At 33.8% G+C, this 26026-nt stretch overlaps 1 protein-coding gene across 2 annotated transcripts in view; it reads left to right on the top strand.

Annotated features, from left to right (window-relative positions):
• The window catches only part of IPMK (inositol polyphosphate multikinase), a 44907-nt gene extending 21302 nt beyond the window's left edge, over positions 1–23605 (top strand). For both annotated transcript variants that reach the window (XM_011237218.3, XM_002929214.4), the window contains exons 4-6: positions 5982–6154; positions 15890–15971; positions 18360–23605. In XM_011237218.3, the coding sequence (XP_011235520.1) occupies positions 5982–6154; positions 15890–15971; positions 18360–18982 (878 nt within the window). In that variant the 3' untranslated portion in view covers positions 18983–23605. The remainder of the gene's footprint in view (positions 1–5981; positions 6155–15889; positions 15972–18359) is intronic.
• Positions 23606–26026: the final 2421 nt, after the last annotated feature.

Here is a 26026-nt window from a genome sequence, read left to right as displayed (position 1 = left end):
CTTTCCTTTCTCTTTCCCTTCCTTCTTTCTTTTCTTTGTCTTTTCGTCCCAAATATACAGTATATCCCTGATTCAGATCAGCACATTACTTAAATGATTTCATACGTCTTTATGATCACCTTTACTTTGTAGAGGTTTCCATTGTAATGTAAGAGATCTGGGTTCCATTAAACTTTGCTACTGGTTGTTGTTTAACTTTGAGCAAATCATTACTTGTCAGTAAAGTGATGGTGAAAGATTAACAGAAGTTGCTGAGGATGGTTCTAGATTCCACATCTAGACAAGTAAATACTCAGGTTAAAAGCATCATTAGGAAGGGGTAGAATTACTGAGCAAACAGCATCATTTTGAAAAGTAGAGTATATAGAAAGAATCTGGGTGAGAGCAGAAATATTTTAATTAAAAATAACATTTTATAGTTTGGAATTACTAGCGTATGATTTAAAAATTAAGGACTTGCTAGCAATCAACAACCTTTTTGGTCTTCAGTACTAAATAGAGGGACATCTATGCTAAAATAGAAAAAGCAGTAAGTTTAAAGTCAAAAGACTTGTTTTTTACCTTGATTTTTTTTCCTAATTTTGTGAAGTTGGTTAACTCATTAGCCTTTTTGAGCTCAACTTTTTCTTCTATAAATTGAAAGTAATACCACATAGATTTGAGAAGATGCATGTTATGTAAGAATGCTTTGAAAATTCTAATATTCTTATTTGACTATAAATGGAGAAATTGGTGCTACAGGGATGAGAAGATGAAGAGAGGAAAATGAGAGAAGAGAGGAGAAAATGTAAATAAAAGGGGAAAAGGACAGGAATAAAAAAAAGTATATGTGTAGAGAGTGGTTCAGTAATACCAACAATTGCCTCAGGGGGATTTCCTATTCCATTTCAATTCTTTAGCTCTGGAGGAAATTAGACAAAAATTGTCACACTCTGCAGGTGTTTAACCTTGATTTTACTAGAGAGTTCATGGGATCATTTTTCTGTTTTTATCCTTTTGATAACGAAATAAATACAAATATTTATATCATGAAACCAAATATTTTCTTAAATTTTAGAACACTGTGGTTTGCATTACTGTATTTTACATGGGAATAACTGGCCTTCCCCGCCCCCCCTTTGGGCATCTTTTTTTAGGTGCTCACAGTAGATGTAGAAAGTACTGCCAATTTGCTTAGCAAATTATTGTAACTTGAGTGAAGCATAAGAATGTGCTGACCAATAAGGTTTTTTTTCTTTTGATTTTTTTATGATAGCTTAATTAAGATATAATTTATGTATCATAAGAGCCACTCATTTAAAGTATACAATTCAGTAGTTCTTAGTATAGTCACAGAGTTGTACAATCATCAACATCAGCTAATTTTAGAACGTGGCCAATGGGTTTTTTTTTAAAGTTGAAACATTTGTAAATTATCTTTGAAAATTTTGAGCTATAGATATTAAATCTGATCTGTATCTGTGTAAACATATGATGCCTAGTACATGTACTATCATCAAAAGCCTTTTACTGATAGTTATTTAGGGAGATAGAAAAGTATATCTTCAAGTGGGTTTGAGCAAATTGAGAGCTTTTAAATTTAATCTCCAGCCTGATTGTTAGGTTTCTGGATCTAGCTACTAGTCAAATTTTAGGAAGCATGCACTGAAATAAGCTGTCATACATGTCTGTTCTCTCCTTCATACTTAGGTCAAATTTGGAGGTTCAGTGTCTCTGCCTGTAATTCTTTCTACTTTCAGTTTATCTTGCTCTTAGAAATGACCAACAATTGCAGTGGAAAGCAGAAGCAGGGCCTTCTCTGTTTTCCATATGGCTTCATAGTTGGGCAGGGGTTCCTCATCTGGCCTTTTCTCCTTTATGAGAGGTTCAGAAATGAAGATGGTAATCAGTATCTAGTAGACTTTCTAATGATGGTAGGGAAGAATTTGATGAAACTTGGAACACATATTCTCACAATTTATACAATCAGTAATATTCAGTAAGAGCATCTAAATAAGTCTTCCTTCAACTCCCTAAATGCCCTCTCCCTTGTCCTTCCTTTAAAGGAACTAATTATATTATCCTTACTGTTCAGTTATATGTAGGTCTTTAGTTTTTCAACAGTATTTCAAATGTTTCTATTTTTTTCTCTTTTGATACTGGGAATTTTCTGTCTGTTTATTAGAGTGTCAGGAATATGTTCCAGCAGTAGAAAATTTGCTATAGGAATTTTTTATGCTTAATGTATTACAAAACAATGTAAGTATTATATTTAATTTATATTTAAGGTAATTATATTTAATTATACATATTTAATTAGAAAATATATTTAAAATAGGAAAGTTTCCTTCAGCCATAGTAACCTTGGGTAATCTTATACTGTCATGAACAGCATGAAGTATTTAAATATTTTGAGCATTCTGATCATGTCATTGGTAAAGACACTGAGAAATCTTACTTAGTAATCTGCTCATAATAGCATGAAGTGGTGTGATTCTGAATACCTGGTAGTTATTTTCATGATCTTTATCTCAAAAAATTAATGAATTATAGAAATTCTGTGTATACTTCTCATAAATTAATAGATAAGTAATAGATTTATCTCTTATAGCCATAGCCTCTTAAACTTAACTATATTTCTAGTCAGTGTGACCTCTTGTAAGTAGATGTCCTTTTATTTACAATACAAAAACCAAGAGTAGGCTTTACAGAATGTCTCCTTAGATATGTCTCACAAATGCCAGTCCTTTGACCTCTGGCGGACTGGCTTATCAGAATCTGTTGTCCTAAATAGAGCTTTTCAGAATTTAAAAAAGTAAATCTAATTATTATTCTATAAATCTTTAGGATGGATACACATACAAATACACACATGTATATTCATATATATGTAAAAATCACCTCTGTTCATTCAAAATCATATCTTGCAAGTTATATTAAATAATCATATCATACTTATTTTCCAAACATCATATTAAAGTAGTTTAATTTATTTCCTTGACTTTGGTCAGAATGAACTTAAACTATTCCAGATAGAACATTTATCTTATTTTTAGTCCATCCAATTTTTTTTTTTAAGATTTTATTTATTTATTTGACAGAAATAGAGACAGCCAGCGAGAGAGGGAACACAAGCAGGGGGAGTGGGAGAGGAAGAAGCAGGCTCATAGCGGAGGAGCCTGAGGTGGGGCTCGATCCCATAACGCCGGGATCACGCGCTGAGCCAAAGGCAGATGCTTAACTGCTGTGCCACCCAGGTGCCCCTTGTCCATCCAGTTTTTGGATGAGTTTTAGAACATACTTTCTGTTAACCTATAAAAGTTAAAAAAAAAACTGGTCCATTCTATACCCAGAGGGTTCCTGGCTGAAAAAGTGTCCTTCGTTATCCAGTCTGCGGCATTGCCTTACAGATGAAACTCCCCTGTAGTAAAATGCCTTTGAGCATTTAAGTTACTGAGTCTCAAGATTGACCTACTTTGAATTAAGCTGTATGCTCGCAAAATAATTTGCTAATAGCATTTTTCATAGAGAATTAGTATTCAGACTTATCTCTAGTGATAACAACCTGTAAAAAAAAATCAGTAAAGGTCTCAGTGCTAAGATCATGCACCATTTTCCTATTTACTATTTCATTCAAAAGCACTTGTGGCAAGCTGCTAGATACATGACATTATATCCTTAAAACACTGCATCTCTAAAGCAGGTTTTGATGTTTATTTTTACAACTTAGAGGGAAGGATAGAAATTACAGTCTCAAATTCTTAGTTTCACTTAAAAAAAAAAAATTCAAAGCCAGGGAACTAAAAGAAAACACTAAGCCTTAATTTAAGGGTTATTAATTTAAGACTAATAATAATCTAGCAGTTATTTGGTAATTCGAGTCATATATCACATATCAAGAACCTGAAAGAAAAGAAAAACACATTTGAGTTGTTGAAATAAATGTCAAATAAAACCCAAGATGCTCAGGCCTGTTTACTGAAGGAATGACTCAGTTATTATAGTGTTAGTAAGTCCAAACCTAAAGTCTCAGTCAGCAATAGGAATGAGAAAGGCAAACATTCACTCATTCAGCAAACATTTATTGTATTCCTACTATATATGGGATTTGCATTTGTATTTTCCTTCTTCCCAAGAGGGGAGGAGGAAATAGAGATTTGATATTAAGATTTGTAATCTACTCTTGCTTCTGTCGTCTCTATCTTATTACAAAAAACGGTTTGTTGTTTGTTTTTAATGACTACCAAATTGGTAAGTAGAAAATAATAACTCTACACTCAGATAAAGATGCTATGATAGTTAGCTAAGTTCGCTCACTATCTTTATACCCATCGCCTCACCTCAAGAAGACTTTTGGGGTCTCTTGATTTATGGAAATTAATGATACACTTGTGAATGTCAGTGGTTTACTGTATTAGGTTCTAATTAGTCTTTTCTGATATTTGAAATCTAAACCTTGTTACTGAAATTTTTAGACAGCTGTAGGAAAAGAATAGATCTGTTTATTTTCACTCAAGATAGCTGGAGATGAGAGAATCTGAAGGGGACTGCTTTGTGCTGCTTTCTTCCCCATCTTCTCACCCCATCCTGTAGTTATCTTTTAAAAGCACAGAAGCTTGGGTGGAATCCAATTTCTTGATCAGGATATTCCCACTGTGCCATTACCTTTCACTGTCAACAGTCCTGTGTCTGTGTCCAGACCTTTCGTTTTCTCTTGTTGAACATGTCTGTTTGTGAGCATCCTTCTTTAAAATGTGTCATACTTCTTCCTATGTGCCAGTGCTGGTTTCTTAGGCTATAGTTTTTTGTCATATTTGGGCTTGACTTCACCTAGTTCTACAAAATCAGGACCTTGCCCCTATCTTCCTTTGACTAAGGGATAAAACTTACCTCTTTCTTATCCTTTCAAGGAAGAGATTTATGCCCCTTAAATCTGAGGGGCTTTAAACTTTCACAAGGTCTCCCAGGGTTGTTCTCACTTTTGGTTCAACACAGACTTCTTTGTTATAATTTAATAACTATGCTAGTCTTGGGTGGGTCAAGGTAAAGGAGAAGAGGGTAAGTCTTCTTTTTTCTCTGGTGACCTTTTATTTAATTCATAGAAAACACATACGTTCTCTAAATGCTACTTTGTTAAAAAACATAAAATCTTTTCTGTTTTTGAGAAAAGTTTTTGGGAGAAATGCTTCACAAATTCATAACTGAAAGTTATGAATGATATCAATCAGAACTTTGGGAGGATTCTTTCATCCAATAAAGAGAGAATTTCTTTCCTTCCTTCCCTCAGTGTACCTAGACTTTACTTTCAAGCTAAGCTTTAATTAGTCAGCTACAGTATGTAATAACTGGAACTTTTGTAATCTTTTACTTGACCATTTATAATAGTTTTCTGTGGGAAGATGTATGCAGGATGCCAAAGTAGTTTGCAGATGAACTTTTGATGAATGCTTATATTCTAAAAAGCAAGATATTTATTTTTCTTTTGAGACTAGGAAGACTAGTTTGTATATTTGGCAGTGACCCTAATTTAGATTGATTTACCTTTCTTAAGCTATACTACTGTTGTGTACTCTGCGGGAAGGATTTATTTCTATTACTAATTTTAAATGAAGATTGTTAAGAATTATTAAAATACTAAGAGATCTGCAGAGGCACAGATGACATAAAATGTATTCAAAAGGGGAATGCATTCTGAAACAGCTTTTGAAATAATCTCATTTTAATGTCCTTAGAAACCTTATATCTATTTCATCCTTTTGCTTATGATTGAATATTATTTAATCACTTCCTGTAAGTTTCTCTGTGATATTTATACTTGTTATAAATTTGTTGGTCAGTTTTTTGTTTGTTTTTTTTTTAGATGGAGTAATAATAATTATTGATCTGGATTTATTTTAACTTTTTTCTCAGTTTTAAGATTTCCTCATTTTGTTTTCCCCTGGCAGTCATTTGGGTAGTAATATGTTTGCCTATTACTAATTAAGGTTTTTCTTTAATAACAGATTTATACTTAAAACTGGAAGATGTGACCCATAAATTTAATAAGCCCTGTATAATGGATGTAAAGATAGGGCGAAAGAGTTATGATCCTTTTGCCTCATCTGAGAAGATTAAACAACAGGTCAGCAAGTACCCATTAATGGAAGAGATTGGGTTCTTGGTGCTTGGCATGAGGGTAAGAGTGATTATTGGTAACATTTCTCTTTACATGTTCTTTCCTTGAAAAATATAGATGTTACTATAATACTTACATATTAGAAAATAAAAAAATTTGGTTTTGGTTTGTCCATATCTCCCCAATGTGGGCAGAGATTTTAATCTCCTTTGTTCAGTAATATATGGTCAGTGTCTGGAGTTATTCTGACACATGGTATGTAATTAATAAATGAATGAATCGCTGAACCACAAGACTCTGACTCTGGTAATTTTGTTTTAAAGAAGCTTAAGTTTAGGTGCAAAATAATGTGATAAGTAAATGGGATATTATTTATGATTTTTCCATGAGAAAAGTGATAAATTTATATATTCAGTTTTTTCTATATTTTTAAAATAGAAAAATGAAATTAAAAATTAGGTTATTTCTTCAGACTGTCTCTAAAACAGTTGTTTTATTTGCTCGTGACTCTTTAGTTTGACAGTTTAAGTTGGGCTCAGGTAGAAAATTTGCTGATCTTACTTAGGGTCCCTCATGACTATGCTCGTTTGATGGCTCAGCTAGGGCTAGATGGTCTAAAATGACCTCACTCTCATGTCTGGGAGATTGTACTGTTGTTGGCTGAGCCTTTTTTGCTGTGATCTCTCATGTTCCAGAAAGCTAGCTGGAGCTTCTTCATATTCCAAGAAGTCAAGAGTGAGAGCTATAAGGTCTCTTGAAATCTACATTAGGAAGTCATTTGATGTCACATCTATGGATGCATATGGGACAAAGTATATCATAGGGCCAGCCCATATTGATAGGGAAAAGAAATAGACTCCGCTTCTGATGGTGGGAATAGAGAAGTCACCATATAAATGGCAATGCACACAAGGATGGGAAGGATTGTTGAGGCCATCTTTGCAAACAGTATGCCACAGTTAAGAAGTAATGTGGAATAAAATCCTTTAAATAAATGGTATGCCTTCTAGATGTGTGGAGGTAAAATTTGTATATATGATAAACGATTGTTCACCTGTATAAGCATAATGGGTAGTTTTGAAATTCATAATGTAAGATGTAATGTAAGGTGTTCCTTTGACCTTTAAACAGGAGAGTTATAGGAAGTTTTATAGATGAAATGTTAATGTGATGGTAATAACAGCACAATTGAATTTGGTATTCTGATTATAAATAAAACCAAAGTAATGTTGTACAGTTACTTCATTTTAGAAAACTATAACTAAATGTGGGTATATGGTAAAGAAAAAAAAGGGTAATGGAATAATGTTAAAACAAACAAGGAATAAACATCCCACAGGAATCTAACAGGGCAACTATTTAAACCTTCACTGTTGTCAAATCTCTCACCCTCCCACTTTCCTTCTCACTTTTAGCAGATTAATTTGCCTTCTGCTTCAGAAAAAATAAAAGATATCAGACAGGATTTCCTTTAATTTTCTGCTAACAGGTGTACATACCTACCCTGCAAGTACTTTCAGTCCCTCTTATTTCTTTCTGTCGCACTGAAGAATTTTTCATTGTCTTGTCTAAGCATACCCCTTCCCTAGGTCCTCTGGACCTCAGTCCTCCCACCTCTTCAGGAACCTAATACTATTGATTCTCTCTTGTTTTTCTTATATCTTCAACTTCTGTCGATATACTGACTCTTTAACTTTGCTTTGAATATGTTCAGATTACTCAATTTTTTCCATAACGAAACATCAAAACTCTGCCTTTACCGTGCTCTGCTCTCTAGCGGTAATTTGACTTGCCTCCCCTTCACAACCGAACTAGTTATTTCTATTGCCTTTCCACTCAGTATTCTTTTATTTTTTTTTAAGGTTTTATTCATTTATTTGAGAGAAAGCACACATGTGCAGCATGCAAGTGGGGGGAGGGGCAGAGGGCAAGGGGGAGAGAGACTCTCAAGCTGACTCTGCACTGAGCATGGAGCCTGACGTAGGGCTCGATCTCACGACCCTGAGATTATGATCAGAGCCAAAATCAAGAGTCGGATGTTTAAGGGACTGAGCCACCCAGGCGCCCCTCCATTCAGTATTCTTAAACTTATTCCAGATTGGTTTCTGTTTGATCATCCCTCCAGTTTTGTTCCTCACTAAGGTCTCTAAAGACCTTAACAATCTTCATTGTTAATAGGTCCAAATGATATTTTTCATTACTCACTTTACTTTACTTTGAAAAGCAGCTTTCAGTGCTAACTAAGTCCTCCTTGAAACTTTTCCCCTTAGTGTTCATGACACCCTCTCCTGGCTGCTTCCTAAGACCACTTTGCAGTCGTCTTTACTAGCTCATTTCTTTCTGTTTATTCTTTAAATGTTGAGGTATTCTCAATTTCATTTTACTACCCTCTTTTTTCTTTCTGTTTCTTCTAAGCAGTGTCTTTTGTTCTTAATTGGTTTATTTTCACTTACAGTAGTAACACCCAAATGCATATCTTCTGCCTCTGGTTTTTCTTTGCTGTCCGTCTGTATAGCTAGACCTTTGCTTGGATAATGTAAAGACATCTAGAATGAGTACATTAAAAACTGACACACATCCTTCTTGCAAACTAACAACCACAACAATAGGAACATCTCTGTTATTCCCTATCCCAGTAAATGACATCACCATCATACAATTTTACAAAGAAGAAAACTTATAGTACTATCACATCTCAGAACCATCCATCAGTCCTATCGATCGTAATTCCCAAACGTCTCTTGAGTCCCATTATCCCTTTCCAGACTCTAGTCTTAACTGATCCCTCAAGTTCAGTTTTGCCTTCTTCCAATCTGTTCATCAGACATTGCAAAAGGTATATCTAATTAGGACATTACCCTATTTAAAAATTCTTCAGTGGGTTTCTATTACCTTTAGTGTACAAATACAGGATAAATAAGACATTGTGTGATTTGGCGTTCTTGGGATATGCAGTTTCCCCAGACAAGTAGAAGTTCTTCTGTTTGCATTTTTTTTAATAACAACTTTATTGAGATATAATTTACATATCCTTCAATTCACTCATTAAATATATGGTTCATTGGTTTTAGTATATTTGTGGAGTTGGGCAACCATCACCACATTCAAGTTCAGAATATTTTCATCACCCTCAAAAGAAATGCCATACCTATTAGAAGTCACCTCTCTTTTTCTTCCAGTCTTTCAACTCCCCCTAACCTTAGGCAACTATGATCTACTTTCTGTCCCTATAAATTTGCCTCTTTTGGACATTTCATATAAATGGAATCATACAATATAATAGGTAGTCTTTTGTGACTGGATTCTTTCATTTAATGTTTTTAAAAGTTCAACCATGTTGTGGCATATATCAGTATTGTATTCCTTTTTATTGTTAATAGTATTTCATTGTCCATATATGCCACATTTTCTTTATCCATTCATTTATTTAATTTTTTAAAAGATTTTATTTATTTGTCAGAGGGAAGGAGAATGCACAAGCAGGGAGCAGCAGGCAGAGGGAGAGGCAGGCTCCCTACTGAGCAAGGAACCCAATGTGGGACTTGATCCTGGGACCCTTGGGATCATGACCTGAGCCAAAGGCAGACGCTTAACCGACTAAGCCACCCAGGCTTCCCATATCCATTCATTTATTGGTAGACATTAGATTATTTCTACTTTATGGCTATGAACATCCCTGTACAAGTTTTTTACGTGTGCATGTTTTTATTTCTTTTGGATAGATTTCTAAGTTTGAAATTGGTGGGTCCTGTGGTTAAGTTTAACTTTTTAAGAAGCTGCCAAAGTGTTTTTCCAAAGTTCCTGCACCATTATACTTTCCTACCAGTGATGTTGTGAGTGTTCAGTTTCTTCACATCCTTGCCCAACCCTGTTACTTTCCTTTTTTTTTTTTTAAACCATAGCCATCCTAATGGGTGTGAAGTGGATCTCATTATGGTTTTGATTTACATTTCTCTAATGGCTAATTATGTTAAGCATCTTTTCACATGCTTATTGACCATTTGTTTATCTTCTTTGGAGAAATGTCTATTCCGATCCTTTGGCTATTTTTACATTGGCTTATTTGTCTTTTTATTAATGAGTTTTATACAAATCCCTGATCAGATATGATTTCCAAATATTTTCTCACATTGTTTCACTTTCTTGATAGTTCCTTTGAAGCCCGAAAGTTTTCATTTTGAAATCTATTTTTTTTTCTTTCATTACTACGCCTTTGGTGTTACAACCAAGAAATCATTGCCTGACCCAAAGTCATGAAGATTTACTCCTATTTTTCTTCTAAAAATTGTATAGTTTTAGTTCTTACGTTGGGATATGTGATGCATTTTAAGTTAATTTTGGGGGTGTGGTTTGAGGAAGGAGACAAACTTAATTCTTTTGCATGTGGATATCTAGTTGTTCCGGCACCATTTGTTGAAAAGACCATTCTTTCCCTCATCAAATGGTCTTGACACCCTTTTTGAAAATAAGTTGACTATAAATGTGAGAATTTATTTCTGGACTCTCAGTTCTGTTTCCTTGATCCATATTATCTATCTTTATGCCAGTATCACACTTTTTTTAAATTTAGTCTTTATTGAGGTATAGTTGACCTATAAAATTGTAAGATATTTAAAGTATACATCATGGTGATTTGATGTACGTATACATGTGAAAGGATTTCCCCTTAGCTAATTAACACATCCATCTTTCACTTGTGAGAGAACATTTCAATTCTACTCTCAGCAAATTTTAATTATACAGTACAGTGTTATCAACTGTAGTCACCATATTTTACATTAGATCCTCAGATTTTATTCATCTTGTAGCTGAAAATTTGTACCTTTTTACCCACTTTACCCTATTTCCCCCACCTCCCAGCCCTTGGCAACTGCTTTTCTGCTCTGTTTCTATGAGTTTGATTTTTTTTTTTTTTGAGACTCCACATATGAGTGATGCCACAAAGTTCTTGTCTTTCTCTGTCTTATTTTATATAGCTTAATGCCCTTAAGGTGCATCCTAGTTGCTTCAAATGGCAGGATTTGCTTCTTTTTCATGAATTAATAATTTCATTTTATATATGTACAGCATATCTTTATCCATCCATTGATGGACGTTTAGGTTGTTTCCATATTTTGGTTATTGTGAATAATGCTTCAGTGAACGTGGAAATGCACATATTTCTATGATAATTCTGTTTTCATTTCCTTGAATATATACCCAGAAGTAGAATTGCTGAATCATATGGTAGTTCTGTTTTTTAATTTTTTGAGGAACCTCCATACTGTTTTCGGTAGTAGCTGTATCCAATTTACATTCCTAGCATTTGAACTATATAGTTCAAAGCTCTGGTGGCTTGATGCTGAGATACTGAGTATAATTCCCAGGGAAGGAGTGTAATTCCCTTTTTTCCTTTTCCGTATTCTTGCCAATCCTTGTTCTGTCTTGTCTTTTTGATGGTAGCCATTCTAACAAGTGTGAGGTAATTTGTCATTGTGGTCTTGATTTGTGTTTCCCTGAGATTAGTGATGTTGAGAATCTTTTGATGTTCCTGTTGGCTATTTGGATGTTTTCCTTGGAAAAATGTCTATTTGGTTCCTCTGCCCATTTTTTAATTAGATTTTTTTCTGTTAAATTGTATGAGTACTTTATGTATTTTGGATATTAACCCCTTATCAAATATATGATTTGCAAATATTTTTTTGGAACCACACCGTCTGTTAATGTAGCCTTGGAGTAAGCTTTGAAATCAGAAATTGTGATAGCTCTAATTTTATTCTTCCTTTTTTCAAGATTGTTTTGACTAATTCTGGGTCCTCCTTAAATTTACACTTGAATTTTAGGATTAAGTTGTAATTGTCAGTTCCTGCAAAAAAAATGCGAGTTTGGATTTTGGTGGGGATCATACTGGATCAATTTGTATTCCTGTTATTTTTGTTCTCATAACTTCCTTTATACAGTAGTTAACATATTGTTTAATTATCTGAGAAAGGATATGATTGAAGTGTGAGATAATTAAAATGATGTGAATATAGATTTACTTACACAATTCTAGGATATTAAAATTGGAAGATAAACCTTGAATTTTAATAGGAATATCATGTTAGGGTTAAATTTTTCAAATAGTTTATTTCTCTGGAAGGTGGTAAATTCATTGAACTTTTTAGTCACAGTGGGTTTATAGACTAATAATAGAGTTGGATAATTTTAGAATTAATACTCATAAAGTTTTAAAATTTCCCTCCAGGAAAGTCATGCCTCTAAACAACAACAAAAAAATCCCTTGATATCACTTACTAGACTGAAGTTTACCAAATATATCAAATATTTAAAATATATTTAAATATTTTTTGCTATGTTCAGCCAGTAGAAGGTGTTTTGTGGGTAGAATAACTTGCCAATTTTTCGTGCTGATTTAGGATCTTTCTATTTATTTCTTTATTTAGAGAGAGAGTGTGTGAGAGCAGGGGGAGGGGCACAGGGAGAGAGAGAAAGAGAGAATCTTAAGCAGGCTCCACAACCAGCGCAGAGCTTGACACAGGGCTCAGTCTCACGACCCTGAGATCATGACCTGAACCGAAATCAAGAGTTGGACGCTTAACTGACTGAGCTGCCCAGGCTCCCCTAGGAATTCTTTTATTTTTAATGATTTTCATTAATTATACTATATTTCATTGATCCCAAGATGGTGTAGATGATAAGACTCAAGAAAAATGAAATCTTGCCATTTGCAACAACGTGGATGGAGCTAGAATGTAGCATGCTAAGTGAAATAAGTCAGAGATAAATACCATTTGATCTCATTCATGTGAAATTTAAGAAAGAAAACAGATGAACATATGGGAAGAGGGAAAAGAAGTAAAGGAGAGAGGGAAACAAGCCTAAGAGACTCTTAATGGTAGAGAACAAACAGGGTTGATGGAGGGAGGTGGGTGGGGTATGGCCTAGGTGGGTGATGGGTATTAAAGAGGGCACTTGATGTGATGAGCACAGGGTATTGTATATAGGTGATGAATCACTGAATTCTACTCCAGAAACCAATATTGCATTGTAAGTTAACTAACTAAAATTTAAATTAAAAAAGGAGAGAAAGTCTAAAAAAAAAAAAAAAGATTAATTTTCAGGCACCTGGCTGACTCAGTTAGTGAATATACAACTCTTGGTTTCAGGATCGTGAGTTCGATCCTCAGGCTGGATGTAGAGATGACTTAAAAAATGAAAAAAATCTTTAAAAAGACTCATCATTGATTTAATAACAAGATTTATTGAGTTATGTATTACAAAAGAAGTAGAAACAGCCTATAAGAGCAAGGGAGTCAAGAGAGAAAGGTTACAGAGTGACTTTAGAAAAGATAGTAGTTTTTCCCTGCTCTCTGAGTAGAGTGTTCCTATGAAACATTTTGTAATCTGAAATGGCATCAAGGGAAAACTTAGTTACCATTAATTTATATGGAAAAGTTTTGAGTATTCCCACACCCAAAAAATAACCCCTCAGGCTTTTCTGATACCTTAGGCTACCTCTTGCTAATGGATGCACAAAATTCGTCAAGATAAAGCACACTCAGAGTTCAAAGGTATGGCAGCTTGATGCTGGAATGCTGAGTGCAGTTCCCTGGGAAGAAGTTTAGTTGTGCTGCTCTTGCTGCTGGGGTTCGTGTTGCCTCTGTAAAGGTTACTACAAAACAAAGGCTGAACATTATTTTCACTTTTTGCCTTTCTTTATAGAAGTGAAAATCCTCTTCAGACCTCTTTTGGTTAGCAAATACGGATACTAATGTAGTTCTTTTGTAAAAAGTAAAGTGGCGTTACACAAACTTTTGAAAAGCAGGGGATACCTGTCTTTTGAACTGGCAACAAAGGAAAGTAACTGGTAGAAAATTGAGAAGTAGAGCATATTGTGAAACAGGAGTTTATGTAAGGTGACTGGAACATATTGTATATAGGTAGGAGGGTGTGTATTAAAGTATCAAGACTTGAGTCATGGTTGGAAATGCCTTCCCTAGTATCAGTTATTCAAGGATCCTTCAGTCTTTATGGGGACACTTTTATCATTTCATTTGGTGCATTTTGGTATTTGATGTATTTGGAATTTATCCTTGTATAAGGTATAAATACAACTTATATTTTTCCAGATCACTACCTAAAGACACCATCACTATTTAATAAATTATCCATCTTTTTCTACTGATTTAAAATACTGTTATCACATATAAACTTCTCATGTATTTGATTCTAAAGATATATTGTAATGGAATCAGTATCTTGGAGATACCTGCACTCCCATGTTTATTGTAGCATTAACGATAGCCAAGATATGGAAACAATCTAAGTGTTACCTACAGATGAATGGATAAGGAAGATGTAGTTTGTGCGTGTACACACACACACACACACACACACACACACACAATGCAATATTATTTGGCCACAAGAAAGAAGGAAATCCTGCTGTGCAACAGTATGGGTGAACCTGGAGGCCATTTACTAAGTGCAATAAACCAGACAAAGAAAGACAAACGATGTGTAGTACCACTTATATGTGAACCAAAGAAAAAAGAAAAAAATCTAATTTCATGGAAACAAAATAGAATGGTGGCTCCTAGGGGCTTGGGAAAGGGGAAATGGGGAGATGTAGGTCAAAGGGTACAAACTTTTGGTTACAGGATGAATAAGTTCTGAGGACCTGATGTACAGCATGGTGACTATAATTAATAATATAGTACTATATACTTGAAATTGGCTGAAAGTAGCTCTTAAGCCTTCTCACCACACATGCACAAAAAATGAGTTAACTGTGAGGTGATACATGTGTTAATTATCTCAATCTTAGTAATCATTATACAGTGTGTATGTATAGCCAATAATCATGTTGTACACTATATATAATTATATTTCTCATGTTAATAAAGTCAGAAAATAAAAATATGTTTTAATATCTAGTAGGATGGCAAGGCTGTTCCCTCATTATTCTTATTTGGATTTTTCCTGCCTATTTTTTTTTTTTAATATGAACTTCAGAATTAACTTATATGATTAAGAAAAGTTGTTTTATTATAATCTCATTTTAGTTGTTGATTAAGTAGAATTAATACCTTTTATGATGTTGACTTTTCTCTCTGAGAACAGCGGGTGTGTGTTCATATGTCTTAGGAATGTTTTAAAGATATCTTTATATGGACTTAAACTTATTTAATTTCTGTGTTTTATTAATTTGTTGTTGCACATGTAATGGAGTCTTCCATTACATTTTCTGACTGGTTATTTGTAAATATGAAAGCTTATTTCTGTGTACCAATTTGTACTCAGTCACCATTTCAAGTTCTTATTGTTTGTATTAGTTTTTCAGTTGATTTTCTGATACACAACCATTATCTACAAAGAGTAATATTTTTATCTCCTTCTTTCCAAATTATTATACCCTTTCTGTTGTCTATTTATATTTGCTAGAAATTCCAGGACAATATTAGATAGATGATAAAAAAAAAAAACATTGTGGTAGAATACTTTTTCTGAAAGCTTCTTGTATTTTAGGACAGATGTTTCCTTATTTCCTTCTTAAACTTGAGGCTAACTTTTGGTGGATTGATGTCGATAATTCTTTCATATTGGAAATATTCATCAGTTTTCATCAATAGAGGATATAAATTTTTTAAATGCCTTTTCAGCATTCATTGATATGATGCAACTTTTTTCTTCTTAAATCCATTAGAATGAAATATGAGTAGATGTTCCCATCTTTAACTATCCTTGCATTGCGGGTAAACCCCACATGGCTAAGGACGATCAGTTTTTAACACTCAGTGCTTTTTCTCACAGGTTTACCATGTTCATTCTGACAGCTATGAGACACAAAACCAGCACTATGGAAGAAGCTTAACAAAAGAAACTCTAAAGGATGGTAAGAATTGAAAAACCTGTTTCAATACTTTTATTACTGCACAGTTATCAAGCTAATCCTAAAGTAATTTCAATCTTTATTCTTTGGTATAGTGATCGAATCCATAATAAATAAACATAAACCCTTAAATTTACACAATTGGATTAATCATAATCCCTGGTTTGTAATACACCAAAATCATGGGTCTTTGAATGCCTTCTTTTACATTTTAGTTTATTTCTTACTTATTACGCATAAAAAAATAGTGAACATCTGTGAACCAGCCATTATAGTTCAAGTCCTGAAACTAGAGGTTGTCTTTCAAATCCTAGTATGTAAATCATAGTGTATTAAAACTGCTTTTTACATAAGAGACTTTAAAATGTGTATTGTTGTATGTAATGTATTTTTATCGAAATCTCCCATGTCTAGTTTAGCTGTATATTATAAGCTTCTAGAACTACATAATAAATAAATGGCATTAGAAGTAGTTTAAAGTGTGTTAACATAATTCCTCCAAGATGGTTATAGACAAGCTATTACAAAAACAATGATATCTTAATAGATTTCTGGAAATAACATTCTTTTTTTTTTTTCTCAGCAATCTGCATTTATTTATTTTTTTTATTTTTTAATGATTTTTTTTATTATATTATGTTAATCACCATACAGTACATCCCCGGATTCCGATGTAAAGTTCGATGCTTTCATTAGTTGCGTATAACACCCAGTGCACCATGCAATACGTGCCCTCCTTACTACCCATCACCAGTCTATCCCATTCCCCCACCCCCTCCCCTCTGAAGTCTTCAGTTTGTTTCTCATAGTCCATAGTCTCTCATGTTTCATTCCCCCTTCTGATTACCCCCCTTTTCTTTATCCCTTTCTTCCCCTACCGATCATCCTAGTTCTTATGTTCCATAGATGAGAGAAATCATATGATAATTGTCTTTCTCTGCTTGACTTATTTCACTTAGCATTATCTCCTCCAGTGCCGTCCATGTTGCAGCAAATGTTGAGAATTCGTTCTTTCTGATAGCTGAGTAATATTCCATTGTATATATGGACCACAGCTTCTTAATCCAGTCATCTGTTGAAGGGCATCTCGGCTCCTTCCATGATTTGGCTATTGTGGACAATGCAGCTATGAACATTGGGGTGCATATGGCCCTTCTCTTCACTACGTCTGTATCTTTGGGGTAAACACCCAGTAGTGCAATGGCTGGGTCATAGGGTAGTTCAATTTTTAACTTTTTAAGGGACCTCTGGAAATAACATTCTATTAAGAAGTTTATTCTTAGCTTTGCCTAAGATGGAAAAGAGCTTACGTGTAAATAGTTTGAAGAAAAATTTTAATTTTAGGTGTAGAAAACAAACATACACAATGTGATCTTAACAGTATTTGCCTTGGTTTATTAACCAATAGCAGGATAATATTCAGATTGGCTCTTTATTAAAGTATTTTGCAGGCTAATGTGAATATGTGTTTTTAGCAATTTCTGTCCCAGAGTGGGGGAACAAACTATTTAAGAGCAGAAATCCAATTATATTTACCCATAAATTCTCAAATATGATAAAATAGGCATAAATAACTTTAAAAGAGGCTTAATAATCTGATAGGTTAAAACATGTAAAGTCTCAGTTTTGAATAACATATTCAACCTGGAGTCGTGTTGATCCCCAAAGTGAGCTTAACTTTTGCGAAGACTGATTTAATCAATATTAAGAACGGAAAGAATTTATTGTAATGATTTGGTATTTTGGTAATGGACTGTTGATGCCATAAGTAGTTGTGATTTGACTCTAGATTTTAGATTAGCTCTTGAATGTGATTCTAATAGTTAATCTTAAAACCAAATCCCTGGGGCGCCTGGGTGGCACAGCGGTTAAGCGTCTGCCTTCGGCTCAGGGCGTGATCCCGGCGTTATGGGATCGAGCCCCACATCAGGCTCCTCCGCTATGAGCCTGCTTCTTCCTCTCCCACTCCCCCTGCTTGTGTTCCCTCTCTCGCTGGCTGTCTCTATCTCTGTTGAATAAATAAATAAAATCTTTAAAAAAAAAAAAAAACCAAAACCAAATCCCTTACACTAGCAAATGAAGCAAATCTTGGAGTCACATTCCTTTAGAGAATATATATAGAGAGAACTAACTACCAGTCTTTGTGTAATGATTTTTTTTTAATCTAAATACTATATTTCACTTTACATAAGTGTCATCTTCTAGTAAGAGAATCTTCACTAGAAATTAAGTTGAGGTCCAAGTTTCTATGTCCCACTAGAATTTTGCCTGTTCAGCTAATTGCAAGGAGTGATGGGAAGAAATTGAAGAATTGTATCTAAGATGAGTTTATTTCCCACATGATGGCTAGTTCATAATTTCATTATAATCCTAATATTTTCTTGTTTATAGGAGTCTCCAGGTTTTTTCATAATGGATTCTGCTTAAGAAAAGATGCTGTTGCTGCCAGTATTCAGAAGATTGAGAATATTCTGCAGTGGTTTGAAAATCAGAAGCAGCTTAACTTTTATGCAAGTTCATTACTGTTTGTTTATGAAGGTTCATCTCGGCCAACAACTACAAAATCGAATGACAGAACTTTGGTAGAAAAGTTTTTGTCCAAAGGGCAACTGTCAGACACAGATGTACTGGAGTACAATAATAACTTTCATGTGTTAAATTCCACAGAGAATGGAAAAATAGATGCTTCAGTAGGCAAAAGCTTGTCCAAGATGTATGCTCGTCACAGAAAAATGTGTTCAAAAAAGCATCACAGTCAGACTTCATTGAAAGTTGAAAATATAGAGCAAGACAATGGGTGGAAAAGCATGTCACAGGAACATTTAAATGGAAATGTACTTTCCCAACTGGAAAAAGTTTTCTATCATATTCCCACTGGTTGCCAAGAGATTTCAGAAGCAGAAGTGCGAATGATAGATTTTGCTCATGTGTTCCCTAGCAACACAATAGATGAGGGATATGTTTATGGGCTGAAGCATTTAATTACTGTACTGCAAAGTATTTTAGACAATTGAATCTTCTGCAGCCTTTTTAAGGAATGGGGCAATCATAATAAGAGCAGCGGTCAATATCTCTGTACTTGTAAAGCTATGTAAAAAATTTATATTGTGAGTCTACATTTTGTCTTTATACTTTTGGTAGAAGGGTTATCTTTTTTATAATCTTACTCAGGAAAACTAATTATTTGTTCATTAGAAAACTATGAAGAATAAAGAAACTTAGGAATCTTAAGCAGGGAATGTGGTGGTACATGGCTTAAACATCTGTTTGGCTGAAGCAAAATGCAAACCATTATTCACTCATTAAGAGTTTATTTAGCTTTCTGTAGCCAATTTGTCATGAAATCTCTGTCCACCCAGCCTTGACAATGAGCCATATCTAAACTCATTAAATTAGAACAGTTTTAAAAAATCTAGAAAGCACAGGTTGATGTCCTTAGTATTACTATGTATGAAGTTATTAAAACTGGAGAAAATTCTACTTTAGGACAGTTAAGTACTGTTTAGGTTTTATATTAAAAGTTCAGACCAGCATATCAAAAGGTGCTTCTTAGTAAAGCAATTTAGAATTATTGCATTCAAAAAGCAGATTTTTTTCTTTAATTTCCATTAATATGCATATTTCAATATACTTCATGAGAAATAATTGAACAACAACAACAAAAAAAATCTTGAAATTAAGTTCACTAGTAATTATTCTTGCCAGGGTTAGAAGAGAGAAGTTATTTGCAAGGAACAAAATGGTTTTCTTTTAAAATCTTTCATTGATGTGAAAAGTGCGGTATATATTGACTACATTGTGAAAAGTGCTATAAACCATATAATACCTTTTCCTCTAACTGCAGCTTCAAAAGGTAGATGATTGAAGCTTTGTCTTATTTCTCCTTTAAATAGCTTTTGAGAATTTTCTCTTTTAAAATTCATGTTCATACGTCCCCATTTAGTTCAGCAGTAGTATAAATATATGTTGCTAAAAAGTGTTTCTCAGAATTCTGATTAAGTAGTGAAGGACACCATCCAGTATTGTGTTATCAGAAGTACTATGTGTAAATTGGTGCATCTCTATGAGTTTGGTGCATATCTAAATCCATGCTTCTATTTCACTCTTACTCAAAACAGTTTTATATCCTATTCCACAGAGAAATTATCATTTAATTTTGTGACAGGTGGCAGGGAATAATAGCTATTTTTCCTGGAAAAATTAGATTTTTATGTATTATCTGTGTTTCACATTTCACATTTACCACCTTTAAAAAAATAACTAGCTGTTATTGAAAACATTTAAAACTTTGAAATTAAATTTAGAAATATGTTAGATATGTATGAAAGCATTACTTGCACTTTCATTTACTAATAACACATCTGAGTAGTTAACAGTTTTGCCATATTCCTGGAAAATGTTTTAGATTTGTGGGCTGTTGGACTTTTCCCCTCTCTTTTTCCCCTAGAATTATAGATTAATGTTTTAAATCTAAGCAGCTTTTTTGGTGTGAGGAAAGTATCACAATTTTATGTTTATCTCACATTCCCAACCTCTGTAAGTGTACTTTGCAAATATCTGAGCACAAACAGAAGTACCAAATGCTCTATGAATTCTATGCTTAAAAATCTGTTAAAGCTGAATTACTTAAAATTCTTATACATTTTGTTATGCAAAATTTGTTTTTAATTTTTTATTTAGAGTCAGTAGAAGTATTTTTCATAGAGACTTCATATTTTTCTCTACTGCCTAAATGGGTTTTGGCTGTAGCTTTATTTGTGGGGATGAATTTCAAGTCCAAATAGTCAAAAATTTTTTAATTTTACTTTTTTTCTTCTACAATATAGACTTTTATTGTTGTTATTTGAACAGTAGTTCAATAAGTCTTAAGCTCAGATAATTAACAATTTTGAGTCTTTTAACCAGAGGCTTTTTTTGTATGGGATGGTATCAGCCTATGTACAATGAATTTAACAAATTTAAGTATTACCAGACATTTTGCACATTTTAGCTCAAAAGTGTGAATCAGCTTTCCAGATTGTCTTTACCATGTTTGGAAATACAGTTTTGTAAAAACCAGTGTCTTACCTTTTTGATACAGTACATCATTTTTGGTTTTGTTTTAATAAAACAAGAAGCGCTTTTATCTTTTGTTTTTCAGGGAAGGGATTAACATTTAATTCTGTTTGTTTACATTTTTATTACCGTTATCCAGTGCCCATTTATGTTACTTTATAAATAAGCTTACATGTCACAGAATAAGTATCTGTTTATGTAATCTACATGTGAATATTTTACTGCCTAGCCCAGTAATTTAACATTATGCTGAAATTTACCACTGCGGGGGAAGAATGATCACTATTCACCAAGCATATTTAAACATGTACATGTTTATGAAATAAGCATAATAAGGATATAGTTTGGTTAATAGGATTATGATAGGGTTTTTTTCCCCTAGGAAACATAAATAATGATTTTAGTGTATTTCTTATGGAATGCGCTCATGAAAAGGACTTTAAGAAATTGTGGATAGTGAATAAAACATTTCTCTAATAAAAATTTAAATTGTATAATAGTTTTATAATGAAGTATTTACACTAATTGATATTTTAATATGGGTGGAAGTTGCATAGATTTAAATAAATTAAAAATTGGTAAGTGCTAAATATTTTATCTATATAGTTTTTCAGGAAACAGTTGTGAAAATGTGTATATTAAGTGGCTCTAACATGGAGCTTGTGGTATTTTCAACTCAGTATTCATTATTCTTTATTTTATATGTCTAGAAAGATCATACTTAATATGCCTCTTTACACTACAATTTGCTATTGTGGGGCTTTAGATTGTGTTCAACTGAATAAGAACTTTTTTTCTGACTTTGAGTGTAATTTATGATTTCTAAGGTGATGTTCTTTATATTATCTCTATAATGTCTATATATTAAATTGATAATGTAACTTAAAAAGGGATTAATTTTCTGAGATATTTCAGTTGTAATTTTCATATTTCATGCAACTGAAAACGTTTCTAGGATTTGGAATATTGTAGAAAATACAGGATGAAAGAAAATGGTATGAAACAATTTTATTTGTGAAATTACAGAAATTTTGTCCACTGTTTTTAAAACATTGTCATCATTTTAGTACTCTCTTAGCAGTTAGACATTTGATACTTTTAAAACTTGATTTGCTCTTAAGATTGTTTACAATGCTTTGTAATAATCTTCCTTATCCAGTGCCTTTAACCTTGATTTGATATGTTTGTAGCCTCAGTTATCCTTCCACTACATCCTGTAATATTTTTGTAGCCTAGACAGCAGTTTCTTAAAAAAAAAAAAGTCGATTTGATCATGTAAAGAGGTAGCAATTGTCTATCAATGCTTTGGGAAGACACGTAGAGTTGCCTATAGGCCAGACTTCTTTATTCATTCAAAAATATTTAATGGATGTCTACCATGTGCCCAGCATTTTTTGGCCCCTGAATATACAGTTGTGAACCAATCAGACAAAGCCCTAACCATTTTCTGCATTTTGTCTAGATGGGGTGGGTTTGGGGACCTAATTAAAATAGAGATACAGAAAAATATGCATTTAACAATAATAAAGTTAACTAGCATTTGAGTTTGTGTAAAGATAAGGTAATGATTATTGAGCTGAGATGAAGCAACTGACAATGTGTTAGGTTAAAAATAATACTTTGCAGCATTATAACCTCTATTTGACTCTTGAGTTCAGGTAGTAATTATAGTTAGAATAAAAAGGCCTTAATTTTTCACTTTTCTTGCCAGTAAAGGTACATTTATTTTTAGGCTGTCCATTTAGAGTAGTGTTTTAACAGAACATTACTGTGAAAAACATTCCATTACATATTCACAAGCAAATTACTGCACATTTTTAAAATTGTGTTTTACAATTTAGTACAAATACCTTAGGCCTCCGTCTCATCTTCAAATCACTGGTATTTTAAATTTGGCAATGAATATGGAATTTTTGACTTACAGAGTGATTGTATGGTTACTTAAAATGCTTGTTCATATTTTAGGAAGGTTGGAGTCTCTGTTTTTTTGATGTTTAAATTCTTGTTACTTATGTTGATAGTGTCTAATAAGAGGAAATAGCATCAGTGTGATTAAATAAATTAGAATATACTTTGAAAAATTTTATTTTAATTGTTAAACTTTGCCATCATGTTAAATTTTGGCCTGGTGTTCACTTACAGTATATGTTAACAAGTTTAATTATAAAGTGAAATAGTTTCAAGTATGATATGTATAATGCTCCTGCATTTAAATGAAATTGGTGTGCACAAAGACACTTTACTATAGGGAGTTGTACTGGAAGATTTATGAAAGCATGTGAAATTGCACCTAAAATTGTATTAGTGACTATGCTAAATTTATTGTACTTGATGAATGAATGTATTTAGTGTAGTCAAAGTTACTTTGGTTTAAATGTCTACACAATGTCTTTTTTTTAATGTGTGTGTAATTTGTAGTATTGATGGGGGGTATTCTTGGACTGCAGGGGTTATTGTCAACGTGTGATTTGTGTTTTTATTTTATAGAATCATCTAATGTGATATACCGATTTTTATAAGTGATATTTAGATAATTCTAATAACTGTATATTTGACAACCTATTAAAATGTTTTGCATTGGAGCTTTTCTTCATTAATTGTAATCTGCTAACAAACTCATGGTAATTTAAAAATAACTTATTCAATGAATATTTGAGTGCATGTTATGTACCAGAAAACTACAGGAATCATTAGGGATTCAAGGATGATTAAGGCAAGCTGTTAACAGAAAAAAAAATATGCATTGCAAATGAAAAAGTATGTAAATGTTTTGCCTGAATATTTTTCTGTGAGATATACTAAAATCTTTGGAATCAACCTTATAGGGGAAGTGAACTGTAGGAGAAACAAATTGACTTGGTTCTGAAAATATATAATTGTAAAACTTCAGAAGTGGGTAAAATAGTTTTGCCTGTATTTGAAGTTTTGCGAGTTAGCTACTTAGTGACCTAATTATTTTCATTCATTAATTAAAAAGAGAGGGTACTATCAAACACCTACCCTATATTAGGCACCGTATTTGGCTTTGGAGATTTTGAAAAGATGCATAAGAGGTTCAGTACATGTTCTCAAGATATGTACTGTCTGGCAGAAAAAACTGTGTAAATATGGGATAAAATATTGTTGGGCCATGAATGATACTTAACCAATATCCAGCAGGGCTGTGAAAGAGCGGAATTTGTTCTGATAAAATGCAAGAGGAAGAAGAGGGATTCATAGCGTCATTGCAATTGTGAGTCAAGGCTCCAGAAAGCTATACAACATTCCTCTTTTATGCCTGGTACTGTGAACTGTGGGAAAGAGCAATACTATGTGTAGTTTCTTAAGATTGGCTGCCTAACTGCTGAGAATAACAGGGAATCCCATTGCCATAGTCCCCTAGTTATAGCTAACTGTAAGAACTAAAAAAAAGCTGAAATGAAGTAAGTGAAAATAATCACTTGAGGATTTCATTAAAAATGCAGATTCTGATTCAGCAGGCCTGGATGGGGTCTGTGATGCTCCTGGCCCAGGGACCACTCTTTAGTAGCAAGATTTTCAAAAAGTTCTTTGGGTGTAAAGTATGCAGTAAGACTTGGATCACTCTGATACAAGCAACCAGAGCTATTTGAAAGCCAGTTAGTGATGAGAAAGAATGTGAGAAAATACAGCCAGCAATGGCTCAAGTTAATTCTGTCCATTCTTGAAGAAAAGTTCATGAGCTGTGTCAGGCCATTAAACTTTCCTCCTTCGGGTCTTAAAAGTCCTGTAATAATAGACTAATTTTTTTCTATTTGCGCTGTTAGCTTTTCACGTGTATGAATGATGCCTACTTTGCCAACTGAAGAAAACAGTCTGCATATGCTTGTTAATTACATTGTACTTGCTCTAGGCAGAAATGATGTGATACACTTGGTCTGGATACTCTGAAATATTTTGAGTCTATATGTTTCTAAGAGAAGTTAGGAAGGTCTTTTTTTAAAGATTTATTTATTTTTATAGAATGTGGGGTGCAGGGGCAGAGGCAAAGGGAGAGAGAATCTTGAGCAGACACTGTGGAGCCCAATGTGGGGCCCGTCTCACAATCCTGAGACCGTGACCTCCCGGATCAAGAGTCGGACACTCAACCAACTGCACCACCCAGGCGTCCAGGAAGGTCTTTAAAATTGTTATTTATTAAACTAATATAATTTAAGTGCTTTGGGATGTGCACAGAAAAGATGATGAATGTGGAAGCATCATGTGGACACTGGTTATCTATGGAAGAAGTATCACCTCAAACATTTTAAAGATGGTAAGTTTAAGGTAAATAGGCTTAATTTATAGCTTACAGGGCTTTGATCAAGTTCAAAGAATATCTTTGTGAATTTGTAAAGAAACCATAACTTTCAGTTCTCATCAGTCTTAACTTCCATTTGCCGCTCCCTATTATGGTCTACTCTGACCCATCCAGGTTATGCCAGAGGCAGAGAGACCCATCTTAGTAATGCGCTAGCCCAACCACTCTGTCAGCAATTATTGCTGCATAACACCCTGAAATGTAAGTGGCTTAACAATTGTCCTTCATTATTTGTATGGATTTGCAAGTCAGTTGGGTGATTCTGCTGATCTTGGCTACAGTTAGCCAAGTTTCTACAGTCAGCTGGCAGGTCAGTTGAGTTGGGGGTGGGAGGTTGGTGGGTTGTGAGCTAGTCTAGGATAGCTGGGAAGACATGTCTTACATCCTTTCAGCAGACCATCCCCAGCATTTTCTTTTGGTGGTGGTGGGGGTCTAAAAGAAGATGCCGAAACATGCAAACAGGATTCAGGCTTGTTTGAGTCAAGTTTGCTATTATTGCCAAATCCAGTTAGTGTGGACAGATACGGAAGAAGGGCATGATGCAATCAACCACATGCTCCAATCTCAGACCAGCTCATACAGGGCACCAAAATATTGAGTCTTGGCTTGTCATGGTCTGTGTTTTCATCAGGCAGCACTGTCAGATCAAGTGGACAATGTGGGCATTAATTCTGTTGATCAGAAC

Source organism: Ailuropoda melanoleuca, chromosome 6 (genome assembly GCF_002007445.2).
Source record: "Ailuropoda melanoleuca isolate Jingjing chromosome 6, ASM200744v2, whole genome shotgun sequence".
NCBI classification, from domain to species: domain Eukaryota; kingdom Metazoa; phylum Chordata; class Mammalia; order Carnivora; family Ursidae; genus Ailuropoda; species Ailuropoda melanoleuca.
The sequence above is the reverse complement of the archived record's forward strand: the minus strand, read 5'-3'. Positions and strand labels throughout refer to the sequence as shown.